Source organism: Sordaria macrospora, chromosome 6 (genome assembly GCF_033870435.1).
Source record: "Sordaria macrospora chromosome 6, complete sequence".
Classification (NCBI taxonomy): domain Eukaryota; kingdom Fungi; phylum Ascomycota; class Sordariomycetes; order Sordariales; family Sordariaceae; genus Sordaria; species Sordaria macrospora.
In genome coordinates this window covers 3,747,524-3,758,554 of record NC_089376.1, presented here as the reverse complement: position 1 = coordinate 3,758,554, position 11,031 = coordinate 3,747,524, and the positions used below count along the sequence as shown (strand labels likewise).

At 52.7% G+C, this 11,031-nt stretch overlaps 2 protein-coding genes across 2 annotated transcripts; one reads left to right on the top strand and one right to left on the bottom strand.

The window, feature by feature from the left end:
* Positions 1-60: 60 nt before the first annotated feature.
* Positions 61-3,092, top strand: SMAC4_07654 (uncharacterized protein). Its single transcript, XM_003351407.2, has 2 exons — positions 61-797; positions 847-3,092. The coding sequence occupies exons 1-2, from the start codon at positions 644-646 to the stop codon at positions 2,655-2,657; spliced, it is 1,965 nt and encodes a 654-aa protein (XP_003351455.2). The 5' UTR covers positions 61-643; the 3' UTR covers positions 2,658-3,092.
* Positions 3,093-4,218: 1,126 nt separating this feature from the next.
* On the bottom strand, positions 4,219-10,269 carry SMAC4_07653 (uncharacterized protein). Its single transcript, XM_066090671.1, has 7 exons — positions 9,348-10,269; positions 8,770-9,069; positions 7,795-8,422; positions 7,578-7,738; positions 6,108-7,515; positions 5,780-6,040; positions 4,219-5,720 (listed from the first exon to the last, which is right to left on the bottom strand). Exons 3-7 carry the CDS (start codon positions 8,323-8,325, stop codon positions 5,562-5,564), a joined length of 2,520 nt encoding a protein of 839 aa, XP_065947591.1. The 5' UTR covers positions 8,326-8,422; positions 8,770-9,069; positions 9,348-10,269; the 3' UTR covers positions 4,219-5,561.
* Positions 10,270-11,031: the final 762 nt, after the last annotated feature.

The following is an 11,031-nucleotide window of genomic DNA, read 5'->3' as shown; positions in this document are numbered from 1 at the left end:
AGAAAATAACTTGAGTTCAAAACTGGAAAGTCTCAACATTGCAAGCTTGCTGGTTACGCTTCCCATGTTTGAGTCTTTGTCGTTGTCCTGCTGGACGCGTCGCGCGTCCGGTCACCGGCAGGCAGCCATCATGGTCGCACAGATTTGAAAATGTACCGCAATTGAACATGACCCTTTCTACCCCATTTCTATTGTTCTGCTCCCCTTTCTCTCAAAGTTCAAATTCGCGATAAAGTATGAAATGGGGATAGACTCAACCCAACGCCAAGAATGTCGTGATGGCTCTTCAGTAAGCACCATTTGTGGCACCTCCCATTTCCAACACCCCTCAACACCTTTTGCCAATATTCCACTAAAAACACCAGGAAAACAATGACATTCAGCTCCAATACCAAGTCTATCGCGATCCAATCATTGACAACAGAATTGGGCAGCCTAACGTTCGGGCATCTTTCAGCCCTACACTATGCCGAAGAGCGAAGCGACCCAAGCATTACCACAGACGGTTCACGCCAAGCGATGACCAGCCAAAGGCATATAAAGGTCCATTATGGCCCACGCAACCATGGGACTCAACCCTGGGACGTCTCGGGGTTTCCTGGAGTTCTCACCTTCGATCGACGACCACTTACCCTGAGCCATCATGAGAATCCGAACAATACAGGCGCTTTTACTGGCGCAATTTGTGACCACAGCCATTACCACAGGTACCAAGGACGATACGTATGATTACATTGTGGTAGGCGCTGGTGTATCTGGCCTGGTTGTCGCCAACCGCTTAACCGGGGACAAGAACGGTAGGAACAGAACCCCATAGGCAAATGATCGACTGCTAACATGTCATAGTATCCGTCCTTGTAATCGAGAGAGGCTCCTTTGACGACAAACCTGAAGCAATCGTTCCTTACTACGCCAATGGTCTGGATCTAGATGTCCTCATCAGTCCGACATCTGCTCCTAATCCCCAGCTCAACAATGACACCTTTTCCGTGGCTGTCCCAGCGGTTGTCGGAGGTGGCTCCGTGGTCAATGGCATGGGATATCTTCGAGGAAGCAAGGAAGATTACGACGCTTGGGAAGCTCTAGGAAATCCCGGATGGGGCTGGGACGATCTGCTACCCTACTTCCGCAAAAGCACGACTTTCACGCCCCCAACGCCCGACGCCGTGAACGAATTCAACATCACATGGGATCATACCGCTTATGACAATGGTCCGTTGCACGTCCACATCCCGAGCTTCCAATACCCCGACATCAATACCATATGGGATGCTTTCCGTAGCCAGGACGATATTCCGGTGCGAGCGGATGAAAACGCCGGCAACGGCCCAGGCGCATACTGGTTACCCTCCACCATCGATGGTTGTGACATGACCCGTTCAACCGCTCGCAAAGCATACTACGATCCGGTCAACGCTACCCGTCCAAACTTGCACCTCCTAACAGGCCACACAGCCAGGCAGATTCTCTTCACCGAAAGCGGACCAAGTCTCACAGCCAACGGTGTCCGCATCATCTGCCGAGCTAACAACTCAACCCGCCAAGTGTATGCCCGCAAAGAAGTCATCCTCGCCGCCGGCGCCATCCAAACGCCCCAACTGCTCCAAGTCAGCGGCATCGGCCCATCTAGCGTCCTCAAAGCAGCGCGCATACGGGTTAAAAAAGACCTCCCAGCCGTAGGCACCAACCTCCAAGACCACGCGACCACCATCCTCATCTTTTCGCTAACTAACCAATCCTTCCCTAACCCCGACTCACTCACCACCAACACCACCTACTTTGACGCCGCATGGGCCGAGTACCTCGCCAACCTCACCGGTCCTATCTCCGCCGCTCCCGCCTCAAGCGCCATCCTCTTCGGCCTTCCGCATCTCAACACCTCAGCCGCCGCCTCCGCTACAGCAGTCAAACTCCTCTCCCAATCCTCCTCCGAGACTCTCTCCTATTTACCACCCATCTACTCCACCACCCCTTCTCTCCTCCGCGGCTTTACACTCCAACGCTCCCTCCTCGCCAAATCTTACCTGTCACCAAACTCCTCAATAGTAGCCCACTCCATGCCAGGAAACGGGTTCATGCCGGCCCCGCTTCTCAAGCCCCTCTCCCGCGGAACCGTCACGCTCGACCCCTCTGACCCTTTCGGATTACCAGTAGTCCAATACAACACACTACAGAACCCGATAGACGCGGATAACGTCCTAGCCATCATCCGACGTGCACGGGAGTTTTGGCGTTCGCCTGCTCTTGTGAAGCGGTTTGGTCCTATTAGTGAGATATCGCCGGGTGCTCAGTTCGAGACTGATGAGGAGATTCTGGATGAGCTTAAAAGAAATCATGACATCTTCTGGCCGAGTCTTGCTCACCCGTCTGGTACGTGCGCGATGATGCCTGAGAAGTTGGGAGGGTGCGTGGATAGGGAGTTGAAGGTTTACGGGGTAAAAAGGCTGAGGGTCGTGGATGCGAGTATTATGCCGCTGATTGTAGGTGGAGGACTGCAGGCTACGGTGTATGCGGTGGCGGAAAAAGCAGCGGATTTTATCAAGGGGAGGAGGCTGCCGAGGGCGAAAGATGGCCAGGAGGTTGGGAGTAGTGGTGCGAGTGGTGGATCTTATCGGATGTCTAATTCGGGGGGGGATTATACAAAGAAAAGACGTTGATGTTGAAGATGTTATTGGCCAAGGGGACCAGGAAGACGGGGGTGGCGAGGCGAGCGCAGACAGACTGGGTGGTGGTTTTACCTGGAGCTGGCCACGTACAAGAGTAAACATCCGGAGCCCACCCCCTGTGATTCTGGAGGCGGGGTGGCCATGAGGGCGAGGTAACTACCTAGCTACTACTGGGTTTCCAAACCAGGAGTTAAAAACATGCGAAAGAAGGGAGGGAAATTGATGATGGCCACTCTAGCGGTTCTCAAGAGGCAAAACCAAGTGATTCTCAAGATTGAGGGAAAGAATGGTGCAGCCGGTGCCAGGCTCAGAGGTGGCAATCTGGATTCTCCAACGCAGAGAGCATCTTGATGTTACCAGAAACTTGTTTAGGCTCTCGGGTAGATAAAGCAATGAAACAAGAGGCTCTTTTTTCGTAAAAAGCTTAATACCCATCTACATGTCCTGTCTGTCTGGCATTAATGCGTACAAAAGAGTTGATGTGTAACGGATACGCTCACTTATCTCTCTCTTCCCTAGGAAAGGTATCTCTACTCACTACTGTACGTCTGTTTTCATATGATTGGCCTGGAGGACAGACAGAGAAGGTACCTTACCTTAACCATTTGGATCCTACTCAGTGGCGGCAAGTTCCAGGAATCATGCTTGCTTGCTTCTCCTTACCCGGGATTATTTCTAGTCACGAGCCGTTAACTGAAAAGCCAACCGCTCACTCCTCGTGAAATATTCGAAACTGCTGAAAGCCAACCAACCTAAGTGTACAACAAAAGTTTTGGTTTGCAGGCGAAAATCTTGGCCATCCAAAAAATGTCACGTTATCGCAAACACAAAAAGAAATTTTGTCCAGAGAGAGAGAAAGAGAGAGAGTGTGTGTGTTTGTGAGAATGGAAAGCCATTGGGTTAGGTTGGGAAAATTTTAAAAAATTCTTCATTATTTATCGAGTGAACCATCCATCCATCCATCCATCCTGCGTTTCCTTTCCCTCCCAAAGTACCCAAGGTAAGGTAGTCATCGCTTTTTATCCGCCTCTCCACCTCTCTATGTACCTGCCTGCCTGCCTGTCTATTTCCACCTTTCTTTTCTTTCATGTCGTCTGGTTCCCCCCCCCCCCCCCCCCCCCCGCATTTCTCTCTTCCTCAGCATGTATGCTCTCTCTCTCTCTCTCTCTCCCTCTTTGCTCCAGTCAGTTTCTCCCAGAACTATCCTCTCCCTTAGGAGCTAGCCAGATACATCGTATGTTTCGTCTGTACTGGGATGGATACCTTCAACTCTTCCGTACCTCAGTTCTTCTCTCGCTCCTCTCACCGTCCGTGTGTTTTTGGGCTTTGCCCTTTTCTCCCGTTCCATGGATTTTCCCCCACTGTCCCTTTCACCTCGGTCAACAAGACCGGGGCGTTGGTATGAAATCATGTGATGTTTGAATGGTTGAACAAGACCGGCTGGGTAGGGTACAAAGGTGAGTGAAAGAGTAGGTACCTAAAGTAAAAGGGGAGATGGAAGTGGGAAAGAACAAAATGCAAATTGCGTATTAATGCATTGCTGCGTTTTGTTCTCCCTGTTGTGTCGTTGCGTGTACTGTACTGTACTGTACTGACTGTATTCGGAATTTGACATCCATGATCCAGGACTAAATACATTGTTAAAATGAAGTTTAGTAATATCATGATCCGTCCATATTACTACCAAAAACCCTTCTGAGTTGTGAGCAAGCAAGTACCAAACCATGTACTGTACCAAACATGCATGAGAAACAAAGTCATCCCTTATTTTCAGAAAGACGCAAAAACAAGCCAACCAACCAAACACCGCATCTGAGCCCCAAGCAGAAACATCTGAACTTGAACTTGAACATCAAAAAACCAATTTGCATTCGCATTTTGCATATTGCGCCGTTGTAATAACCAAATCAAATCAAATCGCATATGATCCCTCCGACCGATCCATCTCATACGGACCAACCTCAGACCTGGCGATACCTGTTCAAACCTAGACTCCTTCGTTTGGTCGCAGCAGTGCAGCAAATGTGCCGTGCGGGAAGAAAACAATGCGGAAAATCGCGTAGTCGCGTGAATAATAAAAGTTTTAAGTAACACAAATAAGTAATAAAAAGAAACACAAACGAGCGGACGAACGTCCATCAAAGAAGATTGTAAGGTAATAGTGGAACCAGGCCTGGCCATCGATGATGATGAGGATGAGGATGAGGATGACATGGTATAAAGCAGCAAGCAGCACAAACAACGCGCGCGCAAGCGATCAAGTAAGTCAAAAGAGAAACTGAAAGAAAAATTGAAAGAAAAGCAAAGTTTGTAAAAGTAGTAACAAAAAGACAAAGAATACCAAAGTGTCCCGGGCGAGTCCCATCATTTGACTGGCAAAAAATGGGTGGTATAAAAATATTGACCATCGATCGACCCCGGTTCCAATCCGCCATATCCTGTCCTATCCTATCCCCATAAGAAAACCTCTAGAATGTCCAGACAAGAGCCTTGAAGAGAGATGACCACACACAAGAATGCCAACCAAGCATGCTGACCCTTCGTGAACGTTGATTCCTCCTTGGAGAAACAATGATTCCATCGTATTCTTCGTTCCTCCATTCTTTTTTCCGAGCACAATCGTTTCCACCAGAATCATCGCTGACGAGCGAAATTAGAGAAAAAGTGGTATGTTGAGATCCGAAGAGCGTGTAAGATCGGACGCAACTGAAGGGAAGAAATACCAAGTGATATACCCAGAAGCAAGAAGCCAAGCCAGCCAGCTCCAAAAGCCGCGACTCATCGTCTCCATGAAACGCCTCAATGCATTTTGTCCATAACAAAATAATGCGCCTGCCGATGCCAGAAACCCCGGCCCGCACGGAGTCAGGGAGAACCAGAAGGTTAGGCGGAATTCTACTCCGTCGATCCGATCTCGCCACCATCCAGAAACACGCCGGCATTAAAGTCGAAAGGCTCTCCACCGTTGTCGTTGTCATGCAAGAACGAGTCAAAATCAAAATCGTTCAGAACATCATTTGACGTGAGTGGGTTGGCAAACTCAACATCGAAGTTCTGTAGTTTGGCTTGTTAGCGTCCTCCCGCTGGACGGAACACAAGGGTTCTGGACTTACCATCATGGGCTCGTTGAAATTGTTCTGGGCCGGGTCGGGGTGTGGCGGAGCGGCAACCTGAGGAACAGAGGGCGGCGGCACCGGGGCCGCGGGCTGTCCGTTCTGTACAACTTGGTTTCCAACTTGATTCTTCCCAAAGCTAGCTGGGTTGACGGGGGTAATCGGGGTGGCCGGCGCGGGAGGCTCTTGCGGCTGGTCGGCATCGGCAGCAGGAGTAGCACCTGCGTTAAGGTTCTGATTGGACTTCTTCTGCGTGGCAGCCTAAACCGGATCAGAATTGCAACTCAACAAAGGATGAAGGATTGGTTAGAAAGGGGGGATTCCGTACCTTGTTCTTAGCATTCTTAGTCTCCTTCTTCTTGGGTGCTGGCTTGTTGCCCTGGTTGGGGGTTGGAGGAGCAGCATTGGCGACTTGAGGAGACGATGTTGCATTCCTCGAGTTGGCAGCGTTGGTCATCGCTGCCGCCGTTGGGGGAGCAGAAGGCGGGGGCATAGCTCTCTGTTGCGCTGCCCCTTGAGGCTGCTGACCTTGAGGAGGCTGACCAACCATCTGGCCATTTGGCCCAGGTTGCTGCCACTGCATATTAGGGGCCCCTTGGTTTTGCTGCTGTTGGGCTGCCTGTTGCTGTTGCGCTTGTTGCGCTTGTTGCTGTTGTTGTTGCGCTTGCTGCTGAGCCTGTTGTTGCATTTGTGCTTGACGCTGCTGTTGGGCAGCCACCATCTGTGGGTTCATCTGGCCGTTGAAGGGCTGTCCTGGATGCGAGCTCGGTGGACGCATACCGCCTCCCATCTGATTGCCCATGTTCATGTTCATTCCGTAATGGGGCTGTCCGCCGTTAGGATCCATGTTGCCGCCCATGAAGTTCATGGGATTCGGAGAACCGCGGTTCTGGGCGCCATCCGGAAGAGGGGAGCCCATGTTCTGGGGGTTGTTCATTTGCTGGTTGGCACGCTTCATCTGCTCTGAAGGGTTAGGTGAAGCTCCGTTGCGCTGCCCAGGTGGCGAGTTGCCTTGAAAGCCTTGGGGATTCGGTCCCTGAGGTCCTCCGGGGCCGCCAGGTCCGCCTGGAACGTTGGGACCTTCAGGTCGTGGCATCCCATCCTGTTCCTGTCGAGCCATCATGAGGCGCTTCTTGTTTTGTTGTTCCAGGAGCATCAGCTGCATCTGGTAGTCCTGAAGGGCGTGGTTACTTGACCCATTCTGGCCATTACCAGGCCCAGCTCGCATGCCGTTTCCGCCACCCATCTCCTGGTTGTAAAAATGGCTGATGTTCTGGCCGTCGGGTCCCTGCGGCAGCATGGGAGAGCCCTGGTTTTGCGGACCACCAGCATTCGCCATCGGGTTGGTAGGCATCTGTTTACCGTGGTGCTGCTGGAGGTTAGCGGCGTACGCTTTGAGCTGATGAGAATTTGGATTGGCATTGATCAAGGCCTGAAGTTGGTTAGGAGTTAACGAGTTTGGGCGGATTTGGTTGATGAAAAATGCTTGTGCTGAATTGGGGCCACCTCCTACCTGCTGCTGGCCTGGCATGCCTTGCATCTGTCGGCCGTTTTGCACTATGACACCCGCGTTGGGGTTGAAGGGGGCCCCCTCGAGACGTGGCCGCTTGGATGGAGACGGCGCGTTGTCCGCCGATCCTGGCGACGCCGCCCTCACTCGGTTACCGTCCATATCAGAAGGATCTCGCTGCATCTGAGCAGCTTTCTGTGCCTGGAGCATCTGCATGGCTTGGGGACTGGAAAGTGGAACAAGGGTCAGTTTTGAACAAACGACAAGAGCAACGGATGTGGAACCTACTTTTGGCTGTTGGCCAGGGCTGCCCGTTGCAGCTGGTTTCCGGGCTTCATCATGCCACCCATGCCATTCATGTTCCTCATCATTTGCTGTTGATACTGGGCCTGGGCGTACTCAGGACGCATTTGCCGCAACATATGCTCCTGACGCATGCGGGCCTGGGTCTAGGGTCGTTGTTAGCAAGGGAACGAATTACCACATCAAAGAAGCCACTTCTTACCTGGTTGTGTTGCACGTATTGGTTCACAATAAGAGGGCCCTTGCTCTTTTGGCTGTTGAACATGTCCCAGAACAGCGAGAACCAGTCAAGCAAAAAGCTATTGTTGCTTGTCGAGGAGTTGGGAATGGCTGCTGGGGGCAGGTCTTCGGGACGCTTTTGGTCGAGGTTGTCCTTGGAGTCGGTATCCATGGGATCGTCGCCCAGGCCATTCAAGTTCTGACCAGGGCTCCCAGACTTGTCCGTCTTGATCTGAGGGTTGGTTTGCAGCATTGTGCGGGCACAGTCGTACATGCCTTGACGGAGGAAGTAATCGTAGATGTAAGTCTCGAGCAACGAACGGCCACCATCGATAGATCCAGCCCCGAACTGCATTTGCTGTGGCTGCTGTTGTTGTTGTTGCTGTTGGGGTTGTGGGGGCTGCTGGGGACGAGCGGGCATTGTGCCATTATTCATCATGGGCATAGGGGCGCCGCCAACGGGACCGCCCATGGCGTTCATCTGAGCCATGTTACCTATATTGTTCATGTTCATGGCTGATGGTCTGGTGCAGACGACGGTCTGCCGGGCGAGAAGCGGGATTCGCAGGGGTCGAAAGCAATGAAGTCAGGTCGTGTGTAACGACGGGAGCCTAGGAGCATTAAGAAGAGTTAGTTTCCAAGTCCATGTGATATGATGACATCTGGAGAGGGTTCGGCGCGCAAGGACGAGCTTGCCACCAAGTGCCTACGAGTGCCACGGCCGCGCAGTACGCCTAGACCCGGCAGGCGGTGGGTGGACGTGAATCGAGATCGGGTAAAGTGATGGCAAGGTGATTGCTGGGTGGTAAATCAATGGCGTCGAAGAGGTGATGCGGTGGTAGCAACAGGGGAGAAGTCAACGGCGCCGACACGACGGCAACGATGACGATGGTACGGCACGCGTTGGGGATAGAAGGCAGGCAGACAGGGGCAGGCTGGTAAGAGCGTGGTCACGTACCTTGATACAGGCGGGGGAGCCTGGAGTGTTGGCGCAGCAAGAAGCGTGTTCGGTGCCAATTAGAGGGACGTTGGACAGGGCAAGAAAAAAGTACGGTAGCCGTAGCCGGAAGGGCGAAGTAGTCTAGAAGAGTGTTCTAGCTGAAAGTCGGGTGAGGTGCAGACGGGGGACAGCAATTGGCAGCGACCGAATCGGGGGCTGGGCGACCGCGGTGAGATGTTCCGGGGGTTTGAAAGTAGTGTGTGGCCGGAAGATGGACGTGGGTGCGGCGGTGGATGGTCGGTCTCTGTTGCACGATCCCTTTTTCTTGGTGAGCTTCTGCGTGCGTGGGTGAGAAAAAGGTCAGAGGGACGAGGCGTCAGGTCGATTCTGGAGGAAGAGGATGTGGGTGCGGGTGTTTTATATATGAGAGGAGAAATGCTGCAAGGCGCCAGAACACGGGCTTATATTTGCAAGTAGGTAGGCTTCTACTTGCCAGCCTTGGGTCCGTAGATGTACCGGCGCACTGGCGCCTGATGGGAGAACGGGGGAGGTTCAAGCAATATGGTAGCGTAGGTAACTAATAAAAGGTATGGTACCTTTTGAGATTTCGAGATCGCGTTTTGACGAGCGAGATCCCCGGTGTCCCGTTTGAAGTGGAAGGTCGCTACTCGGTGTCCAAGGCGAGGTGCAAAGGCGAAGAAACAGCCGGATCTCAGTCAAGGCTGGATCTTGATCAAGAAAAGATCGCGACGGTGGCGATGTTGGTTGGTTGGCGGTGATGGGTTCCAAGACAATGGTGGGCGTCGGGGAACGGCAAGGCTTCAAGTTGCGCGTAGGGTCACTGCACTCCCGCTTTCCCAAGGATCCAACAGCCTTGGTCGTGTTAGAGAGGTGAGGTAGAGGTGATGCCGATTATTTGCCAGTCGTTCCACCGAAGAGTGTGTGCGGCGGTATACGTGGTGCCGTGTCGTGGCGTAGAGAGAGTAAGTGTAGTCGTGGTCGTGGTCACGCCGCCTTGTTGCGAGGAGTGGACGTCGAGGTCAAAAGGCAAGGTGGTGGTGGTGGTGGTGGTCGAAGAAAGCAAGTTGGAGAGAGGTGGTAGTAATGATGATCCGGTCCACGTCGCAACAGGAAAGCTGGAGCGTGCAAGTGCTAAGTTGTAAGTAAGTCGTAGGGATGGAGGAGGACGGGAAATGGGGGAACGGGGTCCGGGCAAGGCCACAGTGGTGGTGGTGGTGGTAGGTGCTCGTGGTCCTCTTCAGGGCTCAGGCGGCGGCGGGCTCTCGCTGGTCTCGGGGCCGGCGACCGTGGTTCCTCTTGTGGGCCAGTCCGGTCAATCTCGCTGGTGGTCGGGACAACGGCGATTGGGACATCAAAGTGGCATGCCGCAAAAGAGGAGAGCTTCCGACACGAAATACAACGGTCGGAGGAGGCAGGAGAGAAGGAGGGAAGTTCGGGGACGGGGGTTGGGATTTTTGGGACTTTTTTGCCGGCTGCGCTGCCTTCTGCTCAGTGCTCACGCCAAATCGTATTGGAATTTGGGGGGGAAGTGGAAGCAGCCAGGAGACTGGGGGGGGATGGGTGATTGGGGAACCGCGAGTTGGGAGACCGAGCTTCACCAGCCTGCGCAGCCAGGAGAACGCAATTGCACCAGACTTAGTCTTGGCAGGCGTAGAATTCAGACCGTCTCACGTGATGCCTCGTTATTCAGGCAAATAAGGCACTCTTGCAGCTGGAATATGCACCTATGCAGCAAATGACGGCTTGGCGCCCCTGTATCTGCGACCAATCCTCCCACTTCGGGATATTGCGCTTCCACCGTTCTAGCCGTCGAATATTCATGAGATGACAGTCCTCATCATCGTCATCATCACCATCATCATCGAGATGGCCGATGCGAACGACATTTCCAGGTGCCATCTCTCACACAACGAAGTACTTTTGACCGTCACCGTCATTTAATCTGATTGTTTTGCGCAAACTAATCGAGTGGGAAATCCGCCATTCTGTCGCTTTCAAACCGTCTCTCCACGCAACGACCCACTGATCTGAGCGAGAGGCCCGAGAACCTCAGATAGGTACACGTAGACATGGTAGCTCTCCAAGTTGAAGCTATGGTGTCACAGCGGATGTCTGGTTGGATCAAAACTTCCAACTTCACCTTTTCCGGCCTTTGTCAACGACACTTTCTTTGCGCCTGGTGTGTAGTGTTTGACGGCACACTTGTCGTTGGTTCTGTGTTTTTGAACCAACTGGACTGGACATGGCTGGTGCAGGTCA

Bases quoted from the DNA above. Each gene is read 5' to 3' on its own strand.
- SMAC4_07654 (XM_003351407.2), top strand. From the start codon at position 644: ATGAGAATCCGAACAATACAGGCGCTTTTACTGGCGCAATTTGTGACC. The intron at 798-846 runs GTAGGAACAGAA...AACATGTCATAG, and splicing joins CTTAACCGGGGACAAGAACG to TATCCGTCCTTGTAATCGAG.
- SMAC4_07653 (XM_066090671.1), bottom strand. From the start codon at position 8,325: ATGAACATGAACAATATAGGTAACATGGCTCAGATGAACGCCATGGGC. The intron at 7,516-7,577 runs GTAGGTTCCACA...TCCACTTTCCAG, and splicing joins GCCCTGGCCAACAGCCAAAA to TCCCCAAGCCATGCAGATGC. The intron at 6,041-6,107 runs GTACGGAATCCC...GATCCGGTTTAG, and splicing joins CTAAGAATGCTAAGAACAAG to GCTGCCACGCAGAAGAAGTC.